We start from the raw sequence: 21,913 nt of genomic DNA on the forward strand, positions 1-21,913 counted from the left end.
GATGGCAATAGCTCAGGGAAAACTGGTCTGTAGGAACATATTCTTGTGCATTATTGTTGTATTTTGCTACCCAGTATTCTCCAAACAAGCTGAGGGAACTGCCCGAGCTGGTAAAAGTAACAGTGAAGCCCCCTTTCTGTCTTGCTTAAAAGAGGTGGGGTTGAAATCCCTCGAAGAAGATCCTCTCTGAACTCCATCGGATAATTTTCAGCTACTCCCAATATTCTATTCTTGGGCATGGTGCTAGAGCATTTGGTGGTTTCTCAGCTCCAGGGATTCTGGCTGCAGCAGACTGTCTAAATCCCATGCAGTCTGGCTTCAGAAATGGTTATTGGACACAGGCAGCTTTGTTTATCCTGGTAGATGATCTGCATCAGCAACTGGACAGGAGGCATGTGCCCCGTTGGTTCTGCCAGATCCCTCACCACCTTTTGATACTATTGCCATGGTGTCCTTCTGAGGAATATACCTGAGAAGGGACTGAGTGGCAGTGTCATAGGGTGGCTCTGGTTGATCTTGGACAACTGATTTCAGAAGGTGATGCTGAAAGATTCTTGTTCAATGCCATGTCTGTTGGATTGTGAAGTCCCTCAGGGTTCCACCTGATCCTCATGAAATGTCTAGGAGAGGTTGTTCAGAGTTTGTGAGTTCAGTGCTAGCAGTATACTTATGCACTACCTCTCTCTCTCCTTTGCGCCTAAATCCATGGACACTGTTCTCATTCCAAATCAGTGTCTGGTGTAGATAATGGGCTGGATGAGAACGCACAAGCTGAAGCTTTATCAAGCTGATACTCAAAAAGCAGATCAAGGTATAGGGACTCAGCCTTTACTGGATGGACTTACATTGCTATTGAAGTGTGAAGCTTGCCATTTGGCCATATTCTCAGTGGTGACCAGGAGCATGTAGAACACCAACTTGGCCCATTCCAAGATGTCTCATCTGCCTTAGTTACATCCCATTTGGATTACTGTAACATTCTCTATACAGGGGTGTCTCTGAAAACTGTTTGAGAATTTACACCAGTGCAGAATGCTTCAGCCAGACTATTGACCAGGACTGGTTACAGGGAGAATGTAACTTAATTTGCTGGCTACTGGTCAGTTTCAAATCAGAATTCAACATGCTGGGTATGGCCTCCAAAGCCCTAAACAGCTTGAGGCTGGGCTTCCCGGAAGGCCACTTTCTCCCACATGAGCCTGGCCAGGTTTTAAGGCCTGCAGGGGAGGCTCTTCTCAGCGTTTTTAGAGGCACATGTGGGGATGATGTGACAGGGTCTTCTCAGTGGTGAAAAGGCAGAATATAAATTGAATAAATATTTGCATGCATATGGCCATAATTGTCCTTTTTCTTATAAAAAGAGGTTCACCTGGCACCAAGCCTATATCCCTTTCAGCACCAGGCTTAAAATCATGTTTATTTAAATGTTATTTTAAAATTTAGTAATTTTAATAACAGTCGCTTTGATTTATTTTATTGGTTAAATATTTATATTGTATTGTTTTATTGATTGTTTTTATTCGCTGTAAGCCGTCCTGAGATGATTGTCATAAAGGACGGCATACAAATGTCATGAATGAATGAATGAATGAATGAATGAATGAATGATCACTGCATTTTTGTGGACCACACATATTGGTCACATTAGTGCCAAACTATGTTTAAACATGGATTGTGTGAGTTGCTGAACTGAAACCTACGTAACATCATAATGCATAAGTACCATTCTGTAATACAAAACATGTCACTCTAATCACATTAAATCTAGCAGGTAAAATAATATGCAAAGGCTACATAGTTAGAATCTAACATTATTGAGCATAGAATAGAAAAAGCAGACAGAAACAAAATCAAATCTTGACAGCACTTGGTATATCTCTGAGTTCTTATAGGTGTAGCCAAATTTATGGGATGCATTTAATTGTAGCATTAGCAATCAGCTGGTTGTGCAAGTTGCATTTGGGTGGTCTGCTTTTAAGTGTTTGTTTCTCCCCGTTTACTGTCCTTTACCCTTGCTTGGTCTCATTTAGAGTTTGTTAATAAAGAATTCCTGTCAGAAATCTGCAACCAAGTTAAGAAAGCACAGAAATATTGCAATTTTTCTCCATCCACATTTTCTTTTCAGCAGTGTTTATTTCTGCTCATCTCAAGAGCAGCCATCTAGCAGATGGGCTTAAAACAGAAAGTTGCTTTGACCTTCCTCTATCTTTGTTCACTTCCCTCAAGACATTAAAAGATAACAATCAAAGCTTCATTGGCTTTTGAGACTGAATAGGTGTAAAATAACCCAGCTGCTTAGAGAGAATAAATGGCTTCCTGACAAGGTGAAAACCTAACTTTCAGTCTTGCATATCAGCACTTACTTTTAAACTTCTGTTTCAGGCAAGGTGGTACATTCACTATACCACCAGGCTGTTGATTTAGTTCAGTGCAGACTATCCAAGGAAGTACTAATGATTCGGATGTGAGTGGTGGTTCTTTCTGAAACCTTTACTGGATTTTCTTTTGCTGTTCAGTAATCTATTGCCACCAAGTCAGATACCATATTTAATTATCTGTGCATCTGTATTTTTATTCTTAGCATATTTATCAGCTCTCCCCACCTCTGCTGAGCACCAAGTAAAATTTCTCCTTTTGGAACTCTCTAAAATCTTGGTGGATTGGATTGAACATCTCCGAATCCATGTAGCACAATATTCCTAAAGTGAATTTAGAGAGAAATCATTTGTCATTATTGGTGCACATGCAGTTCTGAGAAACAGCACTTTATATTGCTGTTTTGCCAAGAGGGAAAATCCTTATGAAAATGTAATTAAGGGGGCAAAGAAGAAACTATTTATATGTATGCTTTTAAGTTCATGCTGTCTAGAAAGAAGGAGGTATGAATCTAGATAAATTTGCAGAATACAATATGCTTAATCCAAGACTGAATTTTGTGTTTGGCCTGTAGGAAAATTGTAAGGGTCAAAGTAAAAGTGAGACTGTGTTTGCATCGGCATCTTCCATAATATTTTCACACATACCTCTACTAGAGCACTGTTTCCATTCTCTATAGTAAATGCTGTTTTAATGACAATTTAGATCTTAATAAGACAATGCTTATATTGGTGCAAAATAGAGCTTCCAGGTTGCTGACGGGGACGGGGCGTTATGCTCACATGACTCCAGTCCTCCGTCAGCTTCACTGGCTTCCCATTGAAGCCCGGGCCCAATTCAAGGTGTTGATTATGACCTACAAAGCCCTAAACGGCTTGGGTCCTGGCTACCTGAACGAGCGCTTACGTCCGTATATGCCCGACCGCCCTTTGAGATCTGCGGGAGAGTCCCTTCTCTGGGAACCCTCCATGAAAGAAATTAGGAGAGTAAGTACCCGGAGGAGGGCTTTCTCTGCGGTGGCGCCCAACCTATGGAATTCACTCCCCAAAGAGGTCCGCCTGGCACCGTCGTTACTGGTTTTTCGGCGCCAGGTAAAGACCTTTTTATTTAAACATCATTTCAATTGTTAAAACATATGATCTGGCCTGGGCAACTTCTTCTTCCTTCTCTTTCTCATCCTATATTTTTATTTTATACTGATAATTTTAATTTTGTATTTGTAAATCAATGTATTTTTTGTATTTTTATATTTAATGGTAATTTATTATGTACTATTGTATTTCAATGTATTTTATCATGTTGTAAGCCGCCCCGAGGTTTCGGCAAGGGGTGGCATAGAAATGTAATAATAATAATAATAATAATAATAATAATAATAATAATAATAATAATATCATCTCCCTGGTCATTCAGGGACTTTTCTCTGCCCCTGATGTTCATGTGCTCACATACACATTTCAGAACCAGTTCTTCTTTGGCTTGTATACTTTCTACTTCCCCCACCCACCAGAGTCCGTTCAGATACTCTTCTCTCCTCTTCCCACTTCAGAACCTCTCCATACACCAGGCTGGAAAGAATCTTATCCTTCCCACCCACATCTGCTGCATATAAAATATAATGCCTTCAAATGGGAGATATTCCATTTATCTGAATATGAGATCTCCCTGAACAAGGAGTTTGATTCATGGCATAAAAGAGATCTCGCATTAAATGAATCCTTTGCTTCAAGCACTATCTTCTGCACACTGTGAGTTTGCGCACCAGCTTGAGATCAGTTCCTAGTTCCATCATTTCTAGAAGGAGAGGTTGGGTAGGGACCAGGATGTCTTTGTTTTTCTGTAGCAAGAACTTCTCCAGTTTAAACTCGACTGAATCAATCCCTGCTTTCCTTTCTTTCCTCCTAAGCAAAGAATATGGCATCATCCCTTTGCGGAGTTGATAGTCTTCAAATAACTGTACACTTGCTTAATGATGCAGTGTTCCATTTGTCTTCAAAAAATATGTGTATTTAGCAGAAGAAACAATGCAGGCTATGTTCAGGCTCATTTGTTATCTCACTCCCAGCTTAAACTGAAATATCTAAATCTCCCCTCTACACCCAGCTCCTTTAAGCATGTTTGTCCTGTCATAAAGTCTTTCATTTTGCTTGTAAAGTCTGGGAGGGGAGTGAGAGGAGGGAGAATACAAGACTTGAATGCCATTAGAAGGGAGTTGCAGAGAGATAGCAAGAAGGCGAGAGGCTGCACGGCCGGCCTCCTCATCTGCTCATCATCTCTCACTATACAATGCACCCGCTCTCCTTGGGTGGTCTGGAAGGAACGGCAGAAAGCAGCGCATACCTTGGTCAGGGCCCCAGCCTCGCTCGGCTTTCTCCCTCAGTGACTCCAGCACAGGCTCCCATTATTGCATTTCAGCTAACATATGCAGCAGTGGCGGCAGCCACATTTTGAAGCGGTCAATTGCCGAGAGGCTCGTTTCATGAGAAAAATAGTTCAGTTTATGGATGGGGATAGACATAGCACTCATTTTTCTCATGTTTGCAGCGGGTTGAGTGGGTATGTTTTGATGTTTTCAGAGAAGCTGAGCCCTTCCTCCTTATGCTGGCAACTAAGCCACAGCTCATTCACACGCTCCTGGATTAAAGCCTCAGCCCCCACCAGCTTTGTTGGTTTCCAAGGGCAGACATGTGAGACCCCCCTCCCCACCCAGTTAACCCTCCTCTCGGATGGCTGCTTTATGCGAGGAGCAAGGGTGACATGAGGGACCTTTCCCATTCCTGGCAATGCCGGGCCTGGGGTTTTTAGCAGCCTCAGTTGACCTTTCCTCCTGGTCTGTTCCAGTTCTTTGTACTGGGGCTACCGTTTCATGAAAAGAGAGCTTCAAATTGATATTTCAGTGAATATTGTTCATCACAGTCAAGGACATTGTTAGTGACATGAAATGATCATGCGCTTCCTATACCAAAATAGAGTATTCAGCATGCCTATGCAGTAGTAAACAGAACAGAGTAGTATCAGGGAATGATGCAAAGAGTGTTGGGGGTGGAAAAACTGGTCATGAGTTGACCAGCTCCATCATGGAGAGTCAGCCCTATGTTTGAGACCTTAGGCAAAGTGTCCTCTGGTGGGCCCTCTCCTGTGTGGGTGATTCCTGGTGGACTTCCTTGGCAGTAGGAGGCAACAGATGTTCCAATCAGTACTGGACAGCTGTGGGACACCATGTTGTTTTCCCAGCATACCCCAGAGCAATGCTACATCATACATATTGTAGGAAGTCAATCTGGTACCTTCCAAGACCAGCTGCCTAATGCTTATCAAGGCACTGTGGGCAGGGGGTCAGTCAGTTGGTCGGTCGGTCTGTCTGTCTGTCTTAGGAGGCTCCAAAACTAGTGCCAGTGACAGTTCCTGCTGGGGTCCTGGCAACTGCCCAAGGATGCCACATGCTGTTTCCTGGCCTGACAACATATTTAAACATTTAGAGAAACGAAAGTTCCCAGTAACCTGGAAAACATGGACCATGACTTAAAGCAGAACATGGAAAGTCCCAAAGTTGCTGTGTGTCCTTGCAGCACAATATTCCCCAGACCAATCCTTTAAGCACGCAAACATATATGATGCCTTTTAACCAGCTGACAGTCATAATATGAGTGTTAGCGATAGTTTATGCTCAAAATACGCATTTGGTCCATGAGTTCTATTTCCAGAATTGTATGATAGGGAGAGCACCTGGAGAGGTTATCTAACCCAACCACCTGCCCTGAGACAGGAGAGCTAAAACTAGGATAACTTGTTTAAACTAAAATGCAAGGAGGGAGGGAGGAGATTCTGCAACTGTGGGCAATTATTTGGCCATGTGTGAACAGAATGCTGAACTAGATTGGTCTGATCCAGCATGGTTGTTTTTATATTCTCTCTAGTATGGGGGGGGGGGCAATTCTCTTTGAAGACAAGAAAGACTATAATTGGAGCAACTGCTTTTATTTTTCATTATGTTTTCATTTCTGTTTTGGAGCCACTTAGAGAGCCATCTTGGCTAATGGGCAATGCAGAAAATCACTTTGCTTTCAATACATGTTTTAAGAATCATCAGTGGGTTCCCATTAGTGCTTTGTCATGTTTTAGGAGTCACTTAGCTTGGCTTGATATAACCAAAAAAAAAAAAGTCCACCAAAGGATCCAGTGAGAAAGGAGATTACTGTGTAAGATTAAGAAAGGTCTGTAAACACTTTTTAGAGAACTTCAGGGAGTGGGTAAGGTGCAGTACAAGGACCACACAGGCCAGCTGAAGGAAGATCTCAACTGACCTTTCTAAATACCTTCTCTCTCTAATTCCAGAACCTAAGTCTTGGTCTGAAATAGCATTTAGCTTCTCTGATACAACGTCTCCTTTCTAGCAAGACTCTAAAGGATATTGTTAATGTACACACACATGTTTGATGGGAGGGTTATAAATCATGGATCGGTTAATTAAAGGTTCTCTTTTCTAAGTCTAAAGTAGTGAATAATCAAGCTTTCAAGGATGGTTTCTATCAGTGGCCACCTTTCCAGTTACATTGCACAGTTGTGTGTCTTGAATGCTGAACTCATTCTCCTGATTTTTTAAAAAACTACACTGAAATTAGATTAAATATGCAAATCTTTCCTTCTAATCTTGCAAGGTCTTTGTTTTTCCTAGTCTGCAGATGAGGAATGCATATTGAGATGTACTGACATCTATAAAGACTCTATGAGATGACACTTAAGAGTTCATCACTGAAGTCATATCTAATTTAATATAAACAAAACTAATTACATAGGGCAGTATCCATTGTGACACTACTACCAACATAAATTATGTTACATCAGTGTAAATGACTTCTATTGCGATAACAATAGGACTTGCTGTCATGATGGGAAACCCATGGTGTCAGCAAGTGCTAGTAGTGCTGCGGTAGGAGCTATTTACACAAGTATAACATAATTTATGTTGGCAGTAGTGTTACACTGGATATTGCCCATACTCAGTGACCCATAGTGATATAGGAATGCTAAAGTCCCACCTGCTGCTTCTGCTGCTGCTTCTCTTCTGCTGCAGACCAGCATGGGGGCCACCTGCCCTCTCCCCCCAGCTCAGCCTCAGTTGTCATCACTGTTTGTGGGAGAAATGGCAGTGTTGTCGAGGAGGCAGGGGAGGAGAGAGACACTCCAAGAGGAGCCGCAGGGAGCCACACGGCACCAGGTATGCCTCTTGGGTGGGGCCTCGGAGAGCAGGCTGTTTGGGCTACCCTGTTGTATCATGGTGTACCCCATGTGGGGCTCTGGGGCTCTGTCGCTTTAGTTAACTGTACTGGTGGGTAGTTGGGTTTCATGTGTTTGAGAGATTATAGCTATATCCTATTATTACTGATATTATGTATTGTATTAGGTATTATATTGTATTATGTACTGATATTATGTATTGCTGATATTAGGATATATTATTGTATTTGTATGGAATATGTATTTTCTTGTTCTATTGTAAGCTGCCCAGAAAGCCCTATGGACTATGGGACAGTGTACAAATGTAATAATAATTATTATAGTAAAGCACTCCTTTCATTTTTTGCAGCAAAATCCTGATCATGAATGGGCCAATGCAGGTGCCAAATCAAAGCAGTGTTGTTTTTGTGTTGATTAAATCTCTTTGCTGTACATGCATTAAGTTTGTTGATGTTTCCTACCTTTCTCTGCTTGGTTATATAGGCTGCTGTAGTCGTGGTATTCAACTTTGCCATGGTGTTGTTAATTTTTCCTGCTATCTTGAGTATGGATTTGTACCGTCGTGAAGACCGGAGGCTGGATATATTCTGCTGCTTTACAAGGTGAGGTGGTAAGATTACTGCATAGACTGCATCATTTTAAATGGATGTTTTGCCATTGACTGCGTGGATTGTGCAAACATTCTTAGGGTAGAATCATGTGGCCACTTTCAGACTTCCTGTGCATCAAATGAGGAGTACGTTTTCCACTCCCACCGCAAGCAGTGTTATAATTGAACTTTTAAAGTTACCAAATGGTTTCTGTTTTCATTCCCAAGGATAAGCCTAGCTAGCCTCTTCCGTGCTGTTGTTTTTATTTTTCTCCTAGTCAGTGACACAAACTGTAACCTTTTGCGCATTTGCAGTTGAACAGAGGTTCACTTCCCAGTGCAAATACAGCTGCTAAAAGCCTTGTTTTAATCAGCAACAGGTTTGATTGCAATTAAATTTTGCTCTTAATAAAATTATGAGGAAGATAAAAAAATTTTCCAGTCTTTGGGGCTTTTGAAGAATCAGCTTATCAGCCCAAAACACACAGATGTGCTGACTCAGTCCTTGTACCACATTGATTGGGGAAGAATCCATCAATAAGTTTTTCTTTCCATTTCTGCTTGTGGATAGCACATGGATTGCTTTTCAGGATGCAATGATCATTTATTTCTTTTAAACAGTTAGGGCTGCTCCACATATAATACATTCCTATATGTACAAGCATTCTGTATGTGCTAAAATGTATGTTGTTGATAACTGATAGAGAAATGATTGATTAAATATAATTAATAATCTGCTATAACTTTATTTTTTGTATTTTATTTAATTGGTCTTTCATTTACTAAGCTTATTTTAAATAGTTTATTGATTAATTGTAAGTGTATTTTGATTATTGGTTATATTTTTACTACTATTTTTACATTATATATTGTTTTAAATGTATTATGCATATTATGCATTAAGTACCATTTTAATTGTTGCTGAAATATGTGTGAGCCGCCCAGAGAGCCTTATTGATAATGTAGATAATGGGGCAATGTACAAGGCAAATAAATAAATTAATATTTATTATATTTATATTTTTTATTTGTGTATATATGTATTTATTGGATTTTTGACTTCTATGCCGTCCAAAGATCGGCAAGGTATTGGATGGGGTAAAATGCTCAAACAAACAAACAAATAAATTTTCTGGTTATAATCACAGCGGCTCTAAATGCTTCCCCCACTCTTCTTTCAGTCCATGTGTCAGCAGAGTCATTCAGATCGAACCTCAGGCATATGCAGAAGCAGGTGACAACACACGCTACAGCCCTCCGCCTCCCTACAGCAGCCACAATTTTGCACATGAAACTCAAATCACGATGCAGTCCACAGTCCAGCTGCGCACTGAATATGACCCTCACACCCAAGTTTACTATACCACAGCAGAACCTCGTTCGGAAATATCAGTGCAGCCAGTCACCGTGACACAGGATAACCTCAGCTGCCAGAGTCCAGAAAGCACAAGTTCAACCAGGGATCTCCTTTCCCAGTTCTCAGAAACGACATTGCATTGCCTTGAGCCACCCTGTACTAAATGGACACTAGCCTCATTTGCTGAAAAACAGTATGCTCCATTCCTATTAAAACCAAAAGCAAAGGTAACACCTGTTTGTGTTGCAATATGAACACTGCATGCCTTACTCTTCTTTGAAGGTAGCTTGATTATCTCCATCATTGGTAGACCATTTACTTGTGGGGGCAGGGCCTTCTTAATGCATGGGCCTGATGGGCACTTGCCCGTGGGCCCCCTACTAATCTGTGTATGTTAACCCTTGGAAAATTGGAAAACTTCCCAAATTAGCAGTAGTTGTAGTTGTTGTAGGGGCCCCAGTACACTGCTTTGCCCGGGGCCCATAATGCTGTTAAGATGGCCCTGTGTGTGTGTGTGGGTGGGAGCATAATTGATGATCAGGGGAGATGAAAATGTATCTCTTTGAAGTTTCTCTAAATTCTTTGGCTATTTTGCTAAAGACTGAAGTTGACGGTTCAGGCTGGATTCATCCTCCATATATGCAGTTCCTTCCATAAAAGCCTCACAGTTCACTGTCTCTGCAAATATCTTCTGTAAGTGGTAGTTAAGATCTGGCACGTAAGATATTCAGCTGAGGCCTTGTGTCAAGCGCCATCCTGTCTGAAGGAGAGATTGGTCTCTATCAGAAGCAGAGCCATTTCTGTTGTGGCTCCACTGCTTTAAAATGCCTTTCCCTCTCAGCTGTCTTTTCTCTTCCAAAAAGCTATTCAGATGTTGACTAATCTAGGGCTCAATCGCATCTTGCATGCATCCCTTCAAACATGGAGGATTATCAGCATCCTATCAAGGACAAGTGGAATGCAGAGGTGAAGGACATCTCTCTGCTCCTCCCACCTTCCATCTCAGCTAGATGACTGATTCTGGAGCAGTGGGGAAGGAGGTTGAGAATACCTTGCATCTTAGTGGCACACGTCTCCTCTCCTCCCCACCTCTCAGACTGCCCCCTAAACCCCATCCCCAGTGTCAGTCCTGTAACCTTGAAGATGCAGCTGTTTCTTGCTATGCCAGCTGCAAGGGAAGGGAAAGGACGCTCTCAACACAGAGACCTACTCATGAGGTCAGAGTGATTTTCTGAGCTTCTGGCTGAATCTCTGAAAAATCCTATGAATAACTAGGTATTGTGCAGCAGCCGTAGAATTGTGCTGGTAATTGCTTTGGTTTTGTACAGATTACTTTGTTTTAATTAGCTTTATGTGTGCGGCCTCATCTTTCTTTAAACCATTTGGAAGTTCTTATGTAAAGTAGCACAGAACATTTTATAGGAAAGAAAGCCTGGTTTCCTCTAAAGCAGGGGTCCCCAACGTTTTTGGCAGCAGGGACTGGTTTCGTGGAAGACAATTTTTCCACAGAATTTTTCCAGGGGCGGGGGATGGATTTGGGATGATTCAAGCACATTACATTTATTGTGCACTTTATTTCTGTTATTATTACATTGTAATATACAGTGAAATCATTATTTAACTCACCATATTGCAGAATCAGTGGGAGCCTCCCCTTGACCTGTAGCCCAGCCCTTACCTTTTTTCCTGTTCCCTCAGTGCTTGCACGTGCACCCCCCCCCCCCCGGCTTTTCTACGCCGTGTGCCACTCGGCTCTGCTGCCACCACCACTACTCCCTCCTCCTTTCAAGGCCCAAGACCCAAAGGGGCCCTAATGATAATCTGTATTTCCAGATGAAGCTTCATCCACCGCTCACCTCCTGCTGCACGGCCCAGTTCCTAACAGAACACAGACTGGTACCGGTTCATGGCCTGGCAGTTGGGGTTCCCTGCTCTAAAGGATTAACAAATTAACCTCTGGCCACTCATGGCTGCACAGTTTTGCACTGTTTTCTTTATCTTTCTAATCACTGCTCTCTGTTCCCACCCTCAGCAACAGGTTGTGTGAGGTTGCACATGTGTCCCTTCAGATCTTCTCTAGTATACTTAGCAACTTTGGCATTTCTGCATGTAGAGCCATGGCCAGACTGATGCATGACTGCTGGAATCTTGTCCTGCTAGACTTCTTTGCTGAATTGTCCCATGAGGGAATCTTCCATTGCAGTGCTACTTACATCTGGCATATCCAGAGAAAACACAAAGTTTGTGTACCATTAATTTTGCTTATTGCATGAGCTGGTCTATGGAAGGGGACAGAGACCCAGTTTTCGTGCAGCAACAACCCAGGCGCAGTCACACCTGCTGCTGGCAGGAGAAGCTAAGCAGCCCAGGAATGTCCTATCCCTGGGTTGCTTATTGTGATATCAGGACCTGGAACTCTGGCTTGTCTTTCCTGTAATGCACATTAGAGAAGAGACTTGTGAAGAGACAAGGCTTGTGAAGCTGGGCTTGTGAAGAGAAGAGGCTTGTGAAGCCGGGGTTCCAGACATCCAGAGGGCTGCCATCTTCAAGCCATTCCCACAATCCACAGTTCACAATCGAACAATGAACCATGGGTTTTCTTCAAGCACTTTTGTGGTTAAATCATGCTTTGTTGGTGCTGGTAGATCCAAGTGGCACAATACCCCATTTTTCAACAGCAATTCATGGTTCAATGGCAACCTATACTCAGCCCTTAAGTGTGGGTTGTCATGTTGTCTGAACCCAGTCAATGAATGTATTGGCACTTCTGAGAGGAATTTACAGAAAATGAGAATCAAATAGCCAGCGCATAAGCAATGGGGACTGCATGCTCTGAGAAATAGTTCTGTGTGTCTCTTAATAACTTTTCAGGAAGATGCCACCTTAAGCAGTAGCACTGGATTCAGACAACCTGGGTTGTACTCCCCACTCAGCCATGGAGCCAACTGGGTGACTCTGGGTCAGTCACAGACTTTCAGCCCAACCTACCCCACAGGGTAGTTGTTATTGTAAGGCTAGGATTGAGAGCAGGAGGAAGTGTAAGCAACTTTGAGTTCTTTAAAAAAAGAAAAGAAAAAGGCAGGATATAAATCTAATAAATAAAAACAAAAATAAATAAATAAAGTCTTATTTATCATCATTATCACCATTATTATCATTTGCAGATTGTGGTCATTTTTCTTTTTCTGGGCTTACTTGGCCTCAGTCTTTATGGAACTACTCGTGTGAGAGATGGCCTGGATCTTACAGACATTGTGCCACGGGAAACACGGGAATATGACTTCATTGCAGCTCAATTCAAGTATTTCTCATTTTACCACATGTACGTGGTTACACAGAAAGCAGATTATCCCAACATCCAGCATTTACTTTACGAACTTCACAAAAGTTTTAGCAATGTGACATACGTTATGTTGGAAGAAAACAAACAGCTTCCCAAAATGTGGTTGCACTACTTTAGAGACTGGCTACAAGGTAACCAACACAGATGTACTTTTTTTATTTATTTCGTTCATCACAATTTTAGAATTCTTAACCATTTTCTTATGTTTTAATTATTGTGATTCCTTTCCACTGAAAATATAATTGCATGGCCTGTTGAAGTTGACACTCATACTGATTCCATATGAATTAGCCATTTATTTGTTTTGGGTAAAATGCTATGCATCCTTTGGACAAAATCCTACTACTCCCAGCATTTCCCAGCCTTGATGGGAGTTTGTAAGGTTGCTCTGTCGAAATATGTATAGGATTGGTCCCAATGTTGCCTGGATTTATAGCTTGTCATAGTCCAAGGGTTCAGGACAAGTTATGCTGAATATGCATGTTAAAAATATAAAACATTCCCCTAGTCTTTTAATGTACTTGAATGGTGTTTTAAGCAAACGCTGTACAGGAAGGAGAGAGAGATATTTTTCCACTTCCTAAGTTTGTCTTATTCCAAGTACCCTCAGCAACCGAAGTTTTCTTAACGGGTACTTTGAAGCCTTGCAGATGGTATTAGAATAACTAAAAGTCAATAGTTGCTCTGTGCTTCTGGCCAGGTGCTGGAGGTCTGAATGTGCCATGTTTGGCAGGCACGCTCCATTCACTGCTTTTGTTCTGAATCTGCTTGGCTGAAAGAGTGAGGGGTTTTTTTATTTTATCTTTCTACATGGGGGGCAAAGTTTAAAGGAAATGGAGGAAGGGTCTGTGAATGCAAACGAGCATCCAGAGCCTCAGGCTGTGTCATTTAGGCCATGTTTTTTCTCCCAGCACTCTTATCTCTTTATAGCTGTAGCTAACCTATCAGATGTGTAATGATGGTTTTGATTACAGCCTCTCAGTGCAGCTGTGAGGTGGGTCAGTATATTCTCCCCCCCCCCCCCCCCCCCTGCCTTTCCTCCTCTCTCCTGCTTCCCTTCCCTTTAGATATGCGGGCCGTTCATCCGTGCTCAGACGGCCTCCTTGTGCTGGGCTGTGGCTTCCTGTTCTAAATCTGATCCAAATTTGTGCTGTGAGGTATTTTTGCCCACCCTCCCTCTTGCGAGGGGTGGCAAAGAGGAAAATAACAGTTGAGAGTGAATAGGTGTTGGCTGTGATCTTTACACGTGCTGGCAGCAGATCCCACAACTTGTATTAGCTACACAAGTTGAACAGATGGAACAAATTGACAAAATCGTGTTCGCTCACGCTGTGCTCAAGAAGGAGCTGAGTTGTTGTTTGAAGTTTGGAAGTGGGAGTGTGGGTTTCTTTTTCCTCCGGCTTTGCGGTGGAATTTCTGGTCATGTTGTCATGTAACCTATGGCTTCAGCACCTAGCAGTAGCTGAAACAACAGAGTGCTGGGTGTCTCCTCTCAAGGTGTCATTCATTTTCAGCCTGTGAGTGAGTCCACCTTTATTTCAGAGCATGGCCTGAATCCTTCCAGGCTCTTTCCAGAAGTCTGTGGGCATCATCTACCAGAAGCATCTTTCACATAGTTCCATTAATTGCAGTAGTGGTTTTGTTGGAGAAATTGGTGGGTTGTGTGCAACCAAAAAAAGCTACAGATGAGCAGAGTACCATTGTTCAGCCATGCAACCTGGAGAGAACCTTAAATATGCATAGGGATGGCACCTGCTGAATATTTTATCTGGGGTTTTGTGTGCATGTTCAGTACTGAGCTGAGATTCGTTGAGAGATTTTTCATACTCCTCCCACCTTCTTCCTTTTGCTTTTGCTTTTAAAAGGGTGAACTTGCTGCAATTGTATTCCATGTATATGATGACTGCACTATCACTCTGAAGCGTATTCAAAGTCATAATGCATTCCTTACTCAGAGGGAGTACATTCTTTTCCTGGAGTTTTTTTTTCTTTTTTTAATTACTTGACTCTCAGCACTTCCTGTCAAAGCCTTGTGGGAGTCAGAGCGGTGTTTCTTCCCATGTGTTCCCTCCTTCTCTCTACAACCTGCGACACAACTCCTGCTCTGCTTACCTGATTTATAGCATGGTTCATGGAGTTTTCACTTAAGTATTTTGTGCAGTAGGAGGTTTCTTACCAAAGGGCCAGGTGAAGCTTAAAAGTGTTCCCCCACCTCCTTCCATGCATAAGCATGAATGTCTGAATGCACAGCCATATAAGTCATGCAAAACACAATACACATGTGGACATCCTGCTCTTTCACCCCCCCCCCCCAGATAGAAGCCATGTGTTCAGCCACACACAGTCATATTATGATGTCAGGATGTTTTCACGTGTGGTGGAGTTTAGCTAAGTGGGCGTGGGAGGACTGGGCCAGTTCTGAGGCAGCAGGAGGACTGTCTGGAACTCCAACCTGGCTGTCTTCCATAGACTAGCTGGAAAGCGGGAAAGGCAGGCTCTGCGAGCTCTGGAGTTCTGGGAGGCCGGTGTCTCGGACCTGTGGCATCCTCCCAAACATCTGCTTGGGAGGCAGGTGATAGTACTCCAGCCAGCTCTGCTTGTTCCAAGGCTATAGGGAGGAGACAGGAGTGGACAGATGGAAGAGTCAGAAAGCACTCTAGAAAAGTGGTGGTGATGCTGCACTTAGCTTGTCAGCACCTACTTGAGGGCTAAAAATGGTAAAGTCCTATGACCTTTGTATTAAGTTATTAAAGGAAATCTCTGCTTTTCTTCCTCTCTATTTACAAGCTGTGCCCTTAAAAAAAAACAGAATAAGAAACCTGTCCTCTCATCTTCCAACAGGGCTTCAAGAGGCTTTTGACAGTGACTGGAAATCTGGGAAGATCACACTCAACAATTACAAAAATGGATCTGCAGATGCTGTTCTAGCATACAAACTTTTAGTTCAATCTATTTCAGGCATTCGGGATAAACCTGTTAATATTAGCCAGGTACTTTAAAAATATTATTATATCTCTGTTTAAAGGGAATGATGCAGATAAGTATTTACAGTGGTACCTTGGCTCACAAACACTTTGGGTCACGAATGCCTTGGGTCACGAACAAAAATTTCATGAAAATTTTGACTTGGGTCATGAATCCGCTTTGGGTGGTGACCAAGATTGCAGCCATCTCCCCGGTCACCACCCCAAGTGGGAAGATGGCCAGGATCGCAGTCGCGTTCGTGCAGGGAACACGTGCGTGATCAGGACTGTGCTGTGCTGCGCCCGTCTTTCCTGCAGGAGTGCGCCCGTGGTCACGTGCATCTTCCCTGCACGAACACGACTGTGATTCTGTCCATCTCCGCACTTGGGGGGGGGGGATGGCCGCGATCGTGCTGGTGGTGGGGGGATGGCCAAGATTGCACCCATCTTTCCTGCAGGAGCACGCCCATGCCAGGGTTTCTTTGAGAAGCACCACCCCAACATAAATGAACAGAGTATTGAATCTGATGAACAATAACGTGGTCTCTCATTTCTGGAGGGTTATGCAGGGCAGGAAAAAACAAGTGACTATAGACAGATTTTTCACCAAAATTGACCCTGCAGCTAAGAGACAAAGAGAGGAAACCCCTGAAAGAGATCTCCCCAATGTCCTTATGGAGGGGGACTCTCCCTCAAAACAACAATCTCCCCACCACCTAGGTTAGTGTTCTCCACTGTACTGTACAGTACTTTGTTACTTTGTTGTTCTTTGTCACTTAGTTTCACAATTTCTGATAAAAAGTTACAGAATGAATTAACCTTATTTACACTGAACTTTATGAGGAAATTTTACTTGGCTCGCGACCAAAAATTGGCTCACAACCACATTTGGAGGGGCCAGAACGGATTAACCTTATTCACATTGAATCTTATGGGGAAATTTGACTTGGGTCACAACCAATTTGGGTCACAACCAGAGTCGTGGAATGGATTAAGTTTGTGAGCCAAGGTACCACTGTGTTTGTTTTTTATTGTTAATGTGGGTTAATTAACTTAAAGGTAATGTGGGTGGTTGATACAATTGCTTTTAAGTGCCCCCTGTTACTTGTGCAAGTCCATGCATCTCCCTGGTAAACCAGAGTGTTGTAGACAGTGATGCAGAAGGAATGATTACTTGGATAATGGTGTCAGGAAATGCTACCATGCAGTAGGAAGAGCACATTTAAAGGTGATAGTCCCTGACAGCTGTGCCACCACTGCATCTGTGTCATGCTGCCCACAGAAGCTGACCTTAAGGCTTTTTTCCACCTGGCCATAGCATTGAACCTATTGAATCTGTGGTGGCCAGGATTAATATGTTTTCCAGGCAGATTACAGTTAAAATCACTTGTATCTCCTGCCAACTGGATGCCATATTAAGTATTGATTCATGCATCTACCCATTGATCAGGGTTGCTAGCCCGAGTTCCAGCTGAGATCAGATGAGTGTGCAGACAGAAGCTTTGGGAATGTTTCTGGCTGCTGCCAAATACACATTTGTGAACTTGGCTCATTCCCTTCCTGGCTGTTTCTTTCCAACCAACTTACATTCACTGGCTTGATCATGGGCTCACCAGTACATTTCTTGGGTAGGGGGCTGCCTGCTGCCTTCTTGAAGGTAACAACTGTGAGCTCTGTCCAAGAAAGCATCTGTATATGCTCTCAGCCTGAATTGTTACTGGCAAGTATCCAGTATACCTGTTCTTGGCAAAACAGGTGATTGCTGTAGAGTCCTAGGAACTTATGGATGAAATGCATTATTTGCACACCTGTCACTGTGGTAAAAGACCTGGCTGGGAAGTATACATTAAGTTGGCTGCCTACACCAGTAAACAGACCCTGCAGATTTTGCCAGTATTTCTGTGGTTTAAATGCCGTGGTGACGCTCTGGACACACAGCAACATTTGTGGCTAGGTCAAGAGCTGGAGACACCCAGTTGAAGGGGCTCTGCTCCTACCTACCGGGAAGGTCCCAACCAGCTTTGCTCCAGGGGGCTTATGGTGTAGGGTTCTGCAGGAGTATGTCCACTACACAGTGCTAACACTAGGATTGTGAAGGCCCTGAAATAAAATAACCTTGGAGCCCCCACTTCCTCAGTCTGCCTTCTCACACCATTGTCAGCAGCTGCAGTGGCTCCTCTTTTCTAATCATTGCTATTGCTTGCTTGCCAGAACTACCTGGAGCCTGTACACCGTGGCATGCCCTGCCCCTCCTTCTCAGACAGAGCAAGCGGCAGGTGAACAAGCAGGCTGCAGCGAAGAGGAGGAGGAGGCGGCTCTCTAGGTGGCTTTTCTGGGTGGGCCTCAGCTGGGTTGTGGGTCCCTGGAAAGTTGCCAGCCATCCCTGTGCTGAAAAATGCTACATCAAGATCATGAAAAGCCGCTGTACTTGCAAGGTTTTCACAGAGGTTTTCTTGTGGTTTATATGGTCTGCTGTTATGTAGGAGCACTAGAAAGGTGTTTATTCTGAACATCCCCTTATGCAAAGAGTGGGCTCTATGTGGCCCGCCCCCATTGTTTAAAAGATGCCCAATAGGGCCACAGTTAGCTCTTTGGCCTATTTTTTGCCTTTTTGATGCTCTGTAGCCACTGTGGATGCCATTAAACAAAGCGTCCACGGCACATGTGGTACAACCCAGGGGGTGTGGAGATGGAGATGGAGACGCATGGTGTCTGGATCCCATGCATGTCTGAATGTTAAGTCAATGATGTTTCTGTGTTCTGGCATTGGGTGGTTTGGTCATATATTTGGAGGGTCTTATTTCTATTTTGGGGAAATAGGTAGAGGCAAATAACATTAAACTAATTCTCATTTAGGTAATTTGAGGAAACTGGTTTTCCTTACCTTGAATTATCTCCTTGTTGGAGCAGAAGCCAAGGGTTCAGAGGAGTGCATTAGGCTTCCGACATTTCACTGGCATATCTTTCTATGAAATGGTAGTTGAACTGCAAAGTTCTGTCTCATTCCACCCATTTTAACCCCCCCCTTCCCCCAAATGACTGATTGTTTTATTGTGTGCCCACAACACTTTCCCAAGAATGTAAATGTGACCAGGGGTTGGAGACCTCTGGTCTACATGTAGAAAAACCCTTAAGGCATTCAGAATTCTTTAAAAGGAAATGTATAATTCTTAACTCCACCTCCAAATTTATTAGAAAATAATAATTTTCCAAAGGACCAAACTCAAAGCAAGATTTAGGGTACAATTCTGTGTCAGGTTGGACAGGGAAAAATCCTTACCTCCCAGCATTCCCCAGGCAGCAACATGAATAGGACCAATCCCTTGGAATGAATAAGGATAGTCTCAACATGAATAAGACCAATCCCTTGGAATACTTTGAACGAAGTCAAATCAGGTCTAGAAAATCCCATTATGTCTTAGTACAACATGTTGCCAGGTATGGTCACCTTCATCAAGAGAAGCAAAAACTATAATCAGGTGCCCCAATTGATGTATTTAAATTTTTGGCTGTAAACACCAAGTGCACCATGGAACAAATATTACTGGCCCATGGTTCTCTCTGCCTGGGAGGCACAGATGCCTGCTGCTGAGCCCACAGGGTCTTCAAGCTGTGCTCTGCAGTTCCAAAGACAATTTGAAGACATACAGTTGTTGCATATCCTGTGGATTAATTGAATCCAGATTTCTAGATTCCAGCTTTTTTTTTAAAGACTGCTGTCACTGTTGTTTTTCACATAATTAGAAAGACCAGAAAATGAGAGCTGGGGGAGAATGAAAAATAAACAAAAGAAAACAAAAATCTGTAGTGGCAGTCGTGTTTTTCCTTCATGGCGTCTTCTGTACATTACTCCAGTTGTATGGCAAGACTGTCTTTGTTCCAAAATCATAGAATATCTGATTCAGACTCACCAAATTCATTTGCCCACGTGACCTCAGCAAGAGTGCGCTCATCTGGTTTTTGGTGCTGGGCATTTTCTGAATACATAGGTCATAGGAGGCAAGTGTTAGCAAAATTTATACAGATGTTGTTTTATTTTTATAGCTCTCCTCCATTTACTGGGTGGCATTTCCTTCAGTGTTAACAACAGAGGTTAACTGCACACAGACGTCTATAGGACTCTTGCCAGATTCTTTTTCTTCCCTTCCCACCCCCATTCCTTTAAAAAAAAAAAAAAACCTTTAAGTATGTTTCTCCAACTTGGTTGCTTTCCCTTCTTGGCTGCAGACAGCTTTTTAGAATTCAGATTTAATTGGCTTGGTCTTCATCTGGAACCTTTTGCTGATTTTAATGTTTTCTAATATATTGCATGCAAGGCATTTCATGCAACACAAAACAGTTTGAAACGTTTGAATATGAAAAATGTTTTTTCCCATATGATCAACATTCATCTTGTCTGTGGTGTTCCTATTAAGCAAAAAGTCTTCCCCACAAGCTGTGACTCAGTTTTACATGCTGTTGTGTGGTGCGTTCCAGCCATTCTCTGTGCCTTACCAGAGCAGGAATCTAAAGTCAGCCTTCATTCTGAAAGACTTCTTTCCTTTTTGCAGTTGGCTAAACAACGGCTGGTGGATGCGGATGGAATCATTAACCCCAAGGCTTTCTACATCTACTTGACAGCCTGGGTTAGCAATGACCCTGTGGCTTACGCTGCCTCTCAAGCCAACATCCGGCCCCATCGTCCAGAATGGGTCCACGATAAAGCAGACTATATGCCAGTAACCAGTAAGGAACATTTCACTTTAATGTCTTACGGTTTATATAAGTGCCTCAGCTCTTCTCTTGAGGCCCAGCAGCTCTTCAGTCAGTTGACAATGAACAGGACTCAGACCATAAACAGAACAATATATTGTGTTACTTTGCAAAAACTCAGGAGACAGATGTGGTTGTGTAATGTAGTAGAAGAATGCCGTACCTCGGTAGCTGTTCATCATTTTGAAAAATGAATTCTTTCATAGTTTATATCAGAGATCTGAAGTTTGCATTAGGCATTTCATTTTAATGTGGCACACTCATTTTATACGTAAGGGAAGCCTTCAGTTCCCATGATGTGTTTGCTGCCTTTGCAAATGCAGAGGGGCTTTTTTAATCATTGGGAATTATATCATGTTTATTATAAATCTGCCAGCCCAGCAAGCAAAGAATTTCTGGCAAATTAGGTCATTCTCCAACACCTGTGTTGTGCTGAAGTTGTTTAGGTGGGAAAGAGATTTGTATAAAAGAGTATCCTCTTTCCTTGCAGTCTTTGCTCGAGTCCCCTGCTTGCATTCTAAATGACAATACCACTTTGATTTTATTTGCTTTTCCACTGAATTTATTGGGTGGGCTGCTTGTTGGTTATTGGGAAGTAGGAGAAAAGAGGACTGCTGTTCTTGGCAATACAACTGGATAGCAAGTAAATTGTGCCTCGCTGTATCCGAATCCTAAAGCTCTCGGGCACACAGCCAAGTCTTGTCTTAATGAAAATTTATAGTTGAGATTATAATAGGGCAAATCATGTTTAGCAAGTCAGCTGAATGACCCTACAGGGTCTGGAACACACAGCAGCAAAAGCAGGAACTAAATGCTATTGGGGAAAAGGTTTTTTTTTTTTTTTTTAACAGATGGGGTGGAAATGGGTTGCCTAGTAGACTTAGCATTGCTTTCAAAAAGGAGAGCATGAAAAATGTGGGTGTGTCATGCCATTAAAGGATAAAAATGATGCAGTTCCTGAATCAGCCAACTGAAGTAGTTAATCTTTCTTTGATTGACTGGAACATGCTTTAAAGCTCATTTTCCATAACCAGGGAAAATGCAACAAATGTACTGGCCAGCTTTATCTTTCAAAGTATTTCACTGATTATGAATGCTGGCCCTGACTCACTGCTTCGTTTCATGTTGTTGGAATTCGAACACTATCAGCTGTGCAATGAGTACAGAGGTATTCCCCATACAGCAAGTTAGTGCAGAAGTACCTGAGGTTTCTTCATTCTCTCTCTAGTCTAGAGTTTAGATCCATCCATTTTAATCTCCAGGGGCTGGCAACTTGTTGTTCTGGCTGGGTTTAT

At 42.7% G+C, this 21,913-nt stretch overlaps 1 protein-coding gene across 3 annotated transcripts in view; it reads left to right on the top strand.

Annotated features, from left to right (window-relative positions):
• PTCH1 (patched 1) overlaps positions 1–21,913 on the top strand; it is a 101,035-nt gene that overhangs the window by 59,605 nt on the left and 19,517 nt on the right. For all 3 annotated transcript variants that reach the window (XM_044446302.1, XM_044446303.1, XM_044446304.1), the window contains exons 13-17: positions 8,098–8,216; positions 9,385–9,787; positions 12,725–13,034; positions 15,745–15,893; positions 20,417–20,591. In XM_044446302.1, the coding sequence (XP_044302237.1) occupies positions 8,098–8,216; positions 9,385–9,787; positions 12,725–13,034; positions 15,745–15,893; positions 20,417–20,591 (1,156 nt within the window). The remainder of the gene's footprint in view (positions 1–8,097; positions 8,217–9,384; positions 9,788–12,724; positions 13,035–15,744; positions 15,894–20,416; positions 20,592–21,913) is intronic.

Source organism: Varanus komodoensis, unplaced genomic scaffold (assembly GCF_004798865.1).
Source record: "Varanus komodoensis strain SLA01 unplaced genomic scaffold, ASM479886v1 scaffold5, whole genome shotgun sequence".
In the NCBI taxonomy this organism is placed as follows: Eukaryota; Metazoa; Chordata; class Lepidosauria; order Squamata; family Varanidae; genus Varanus; species Varanus komodoensis.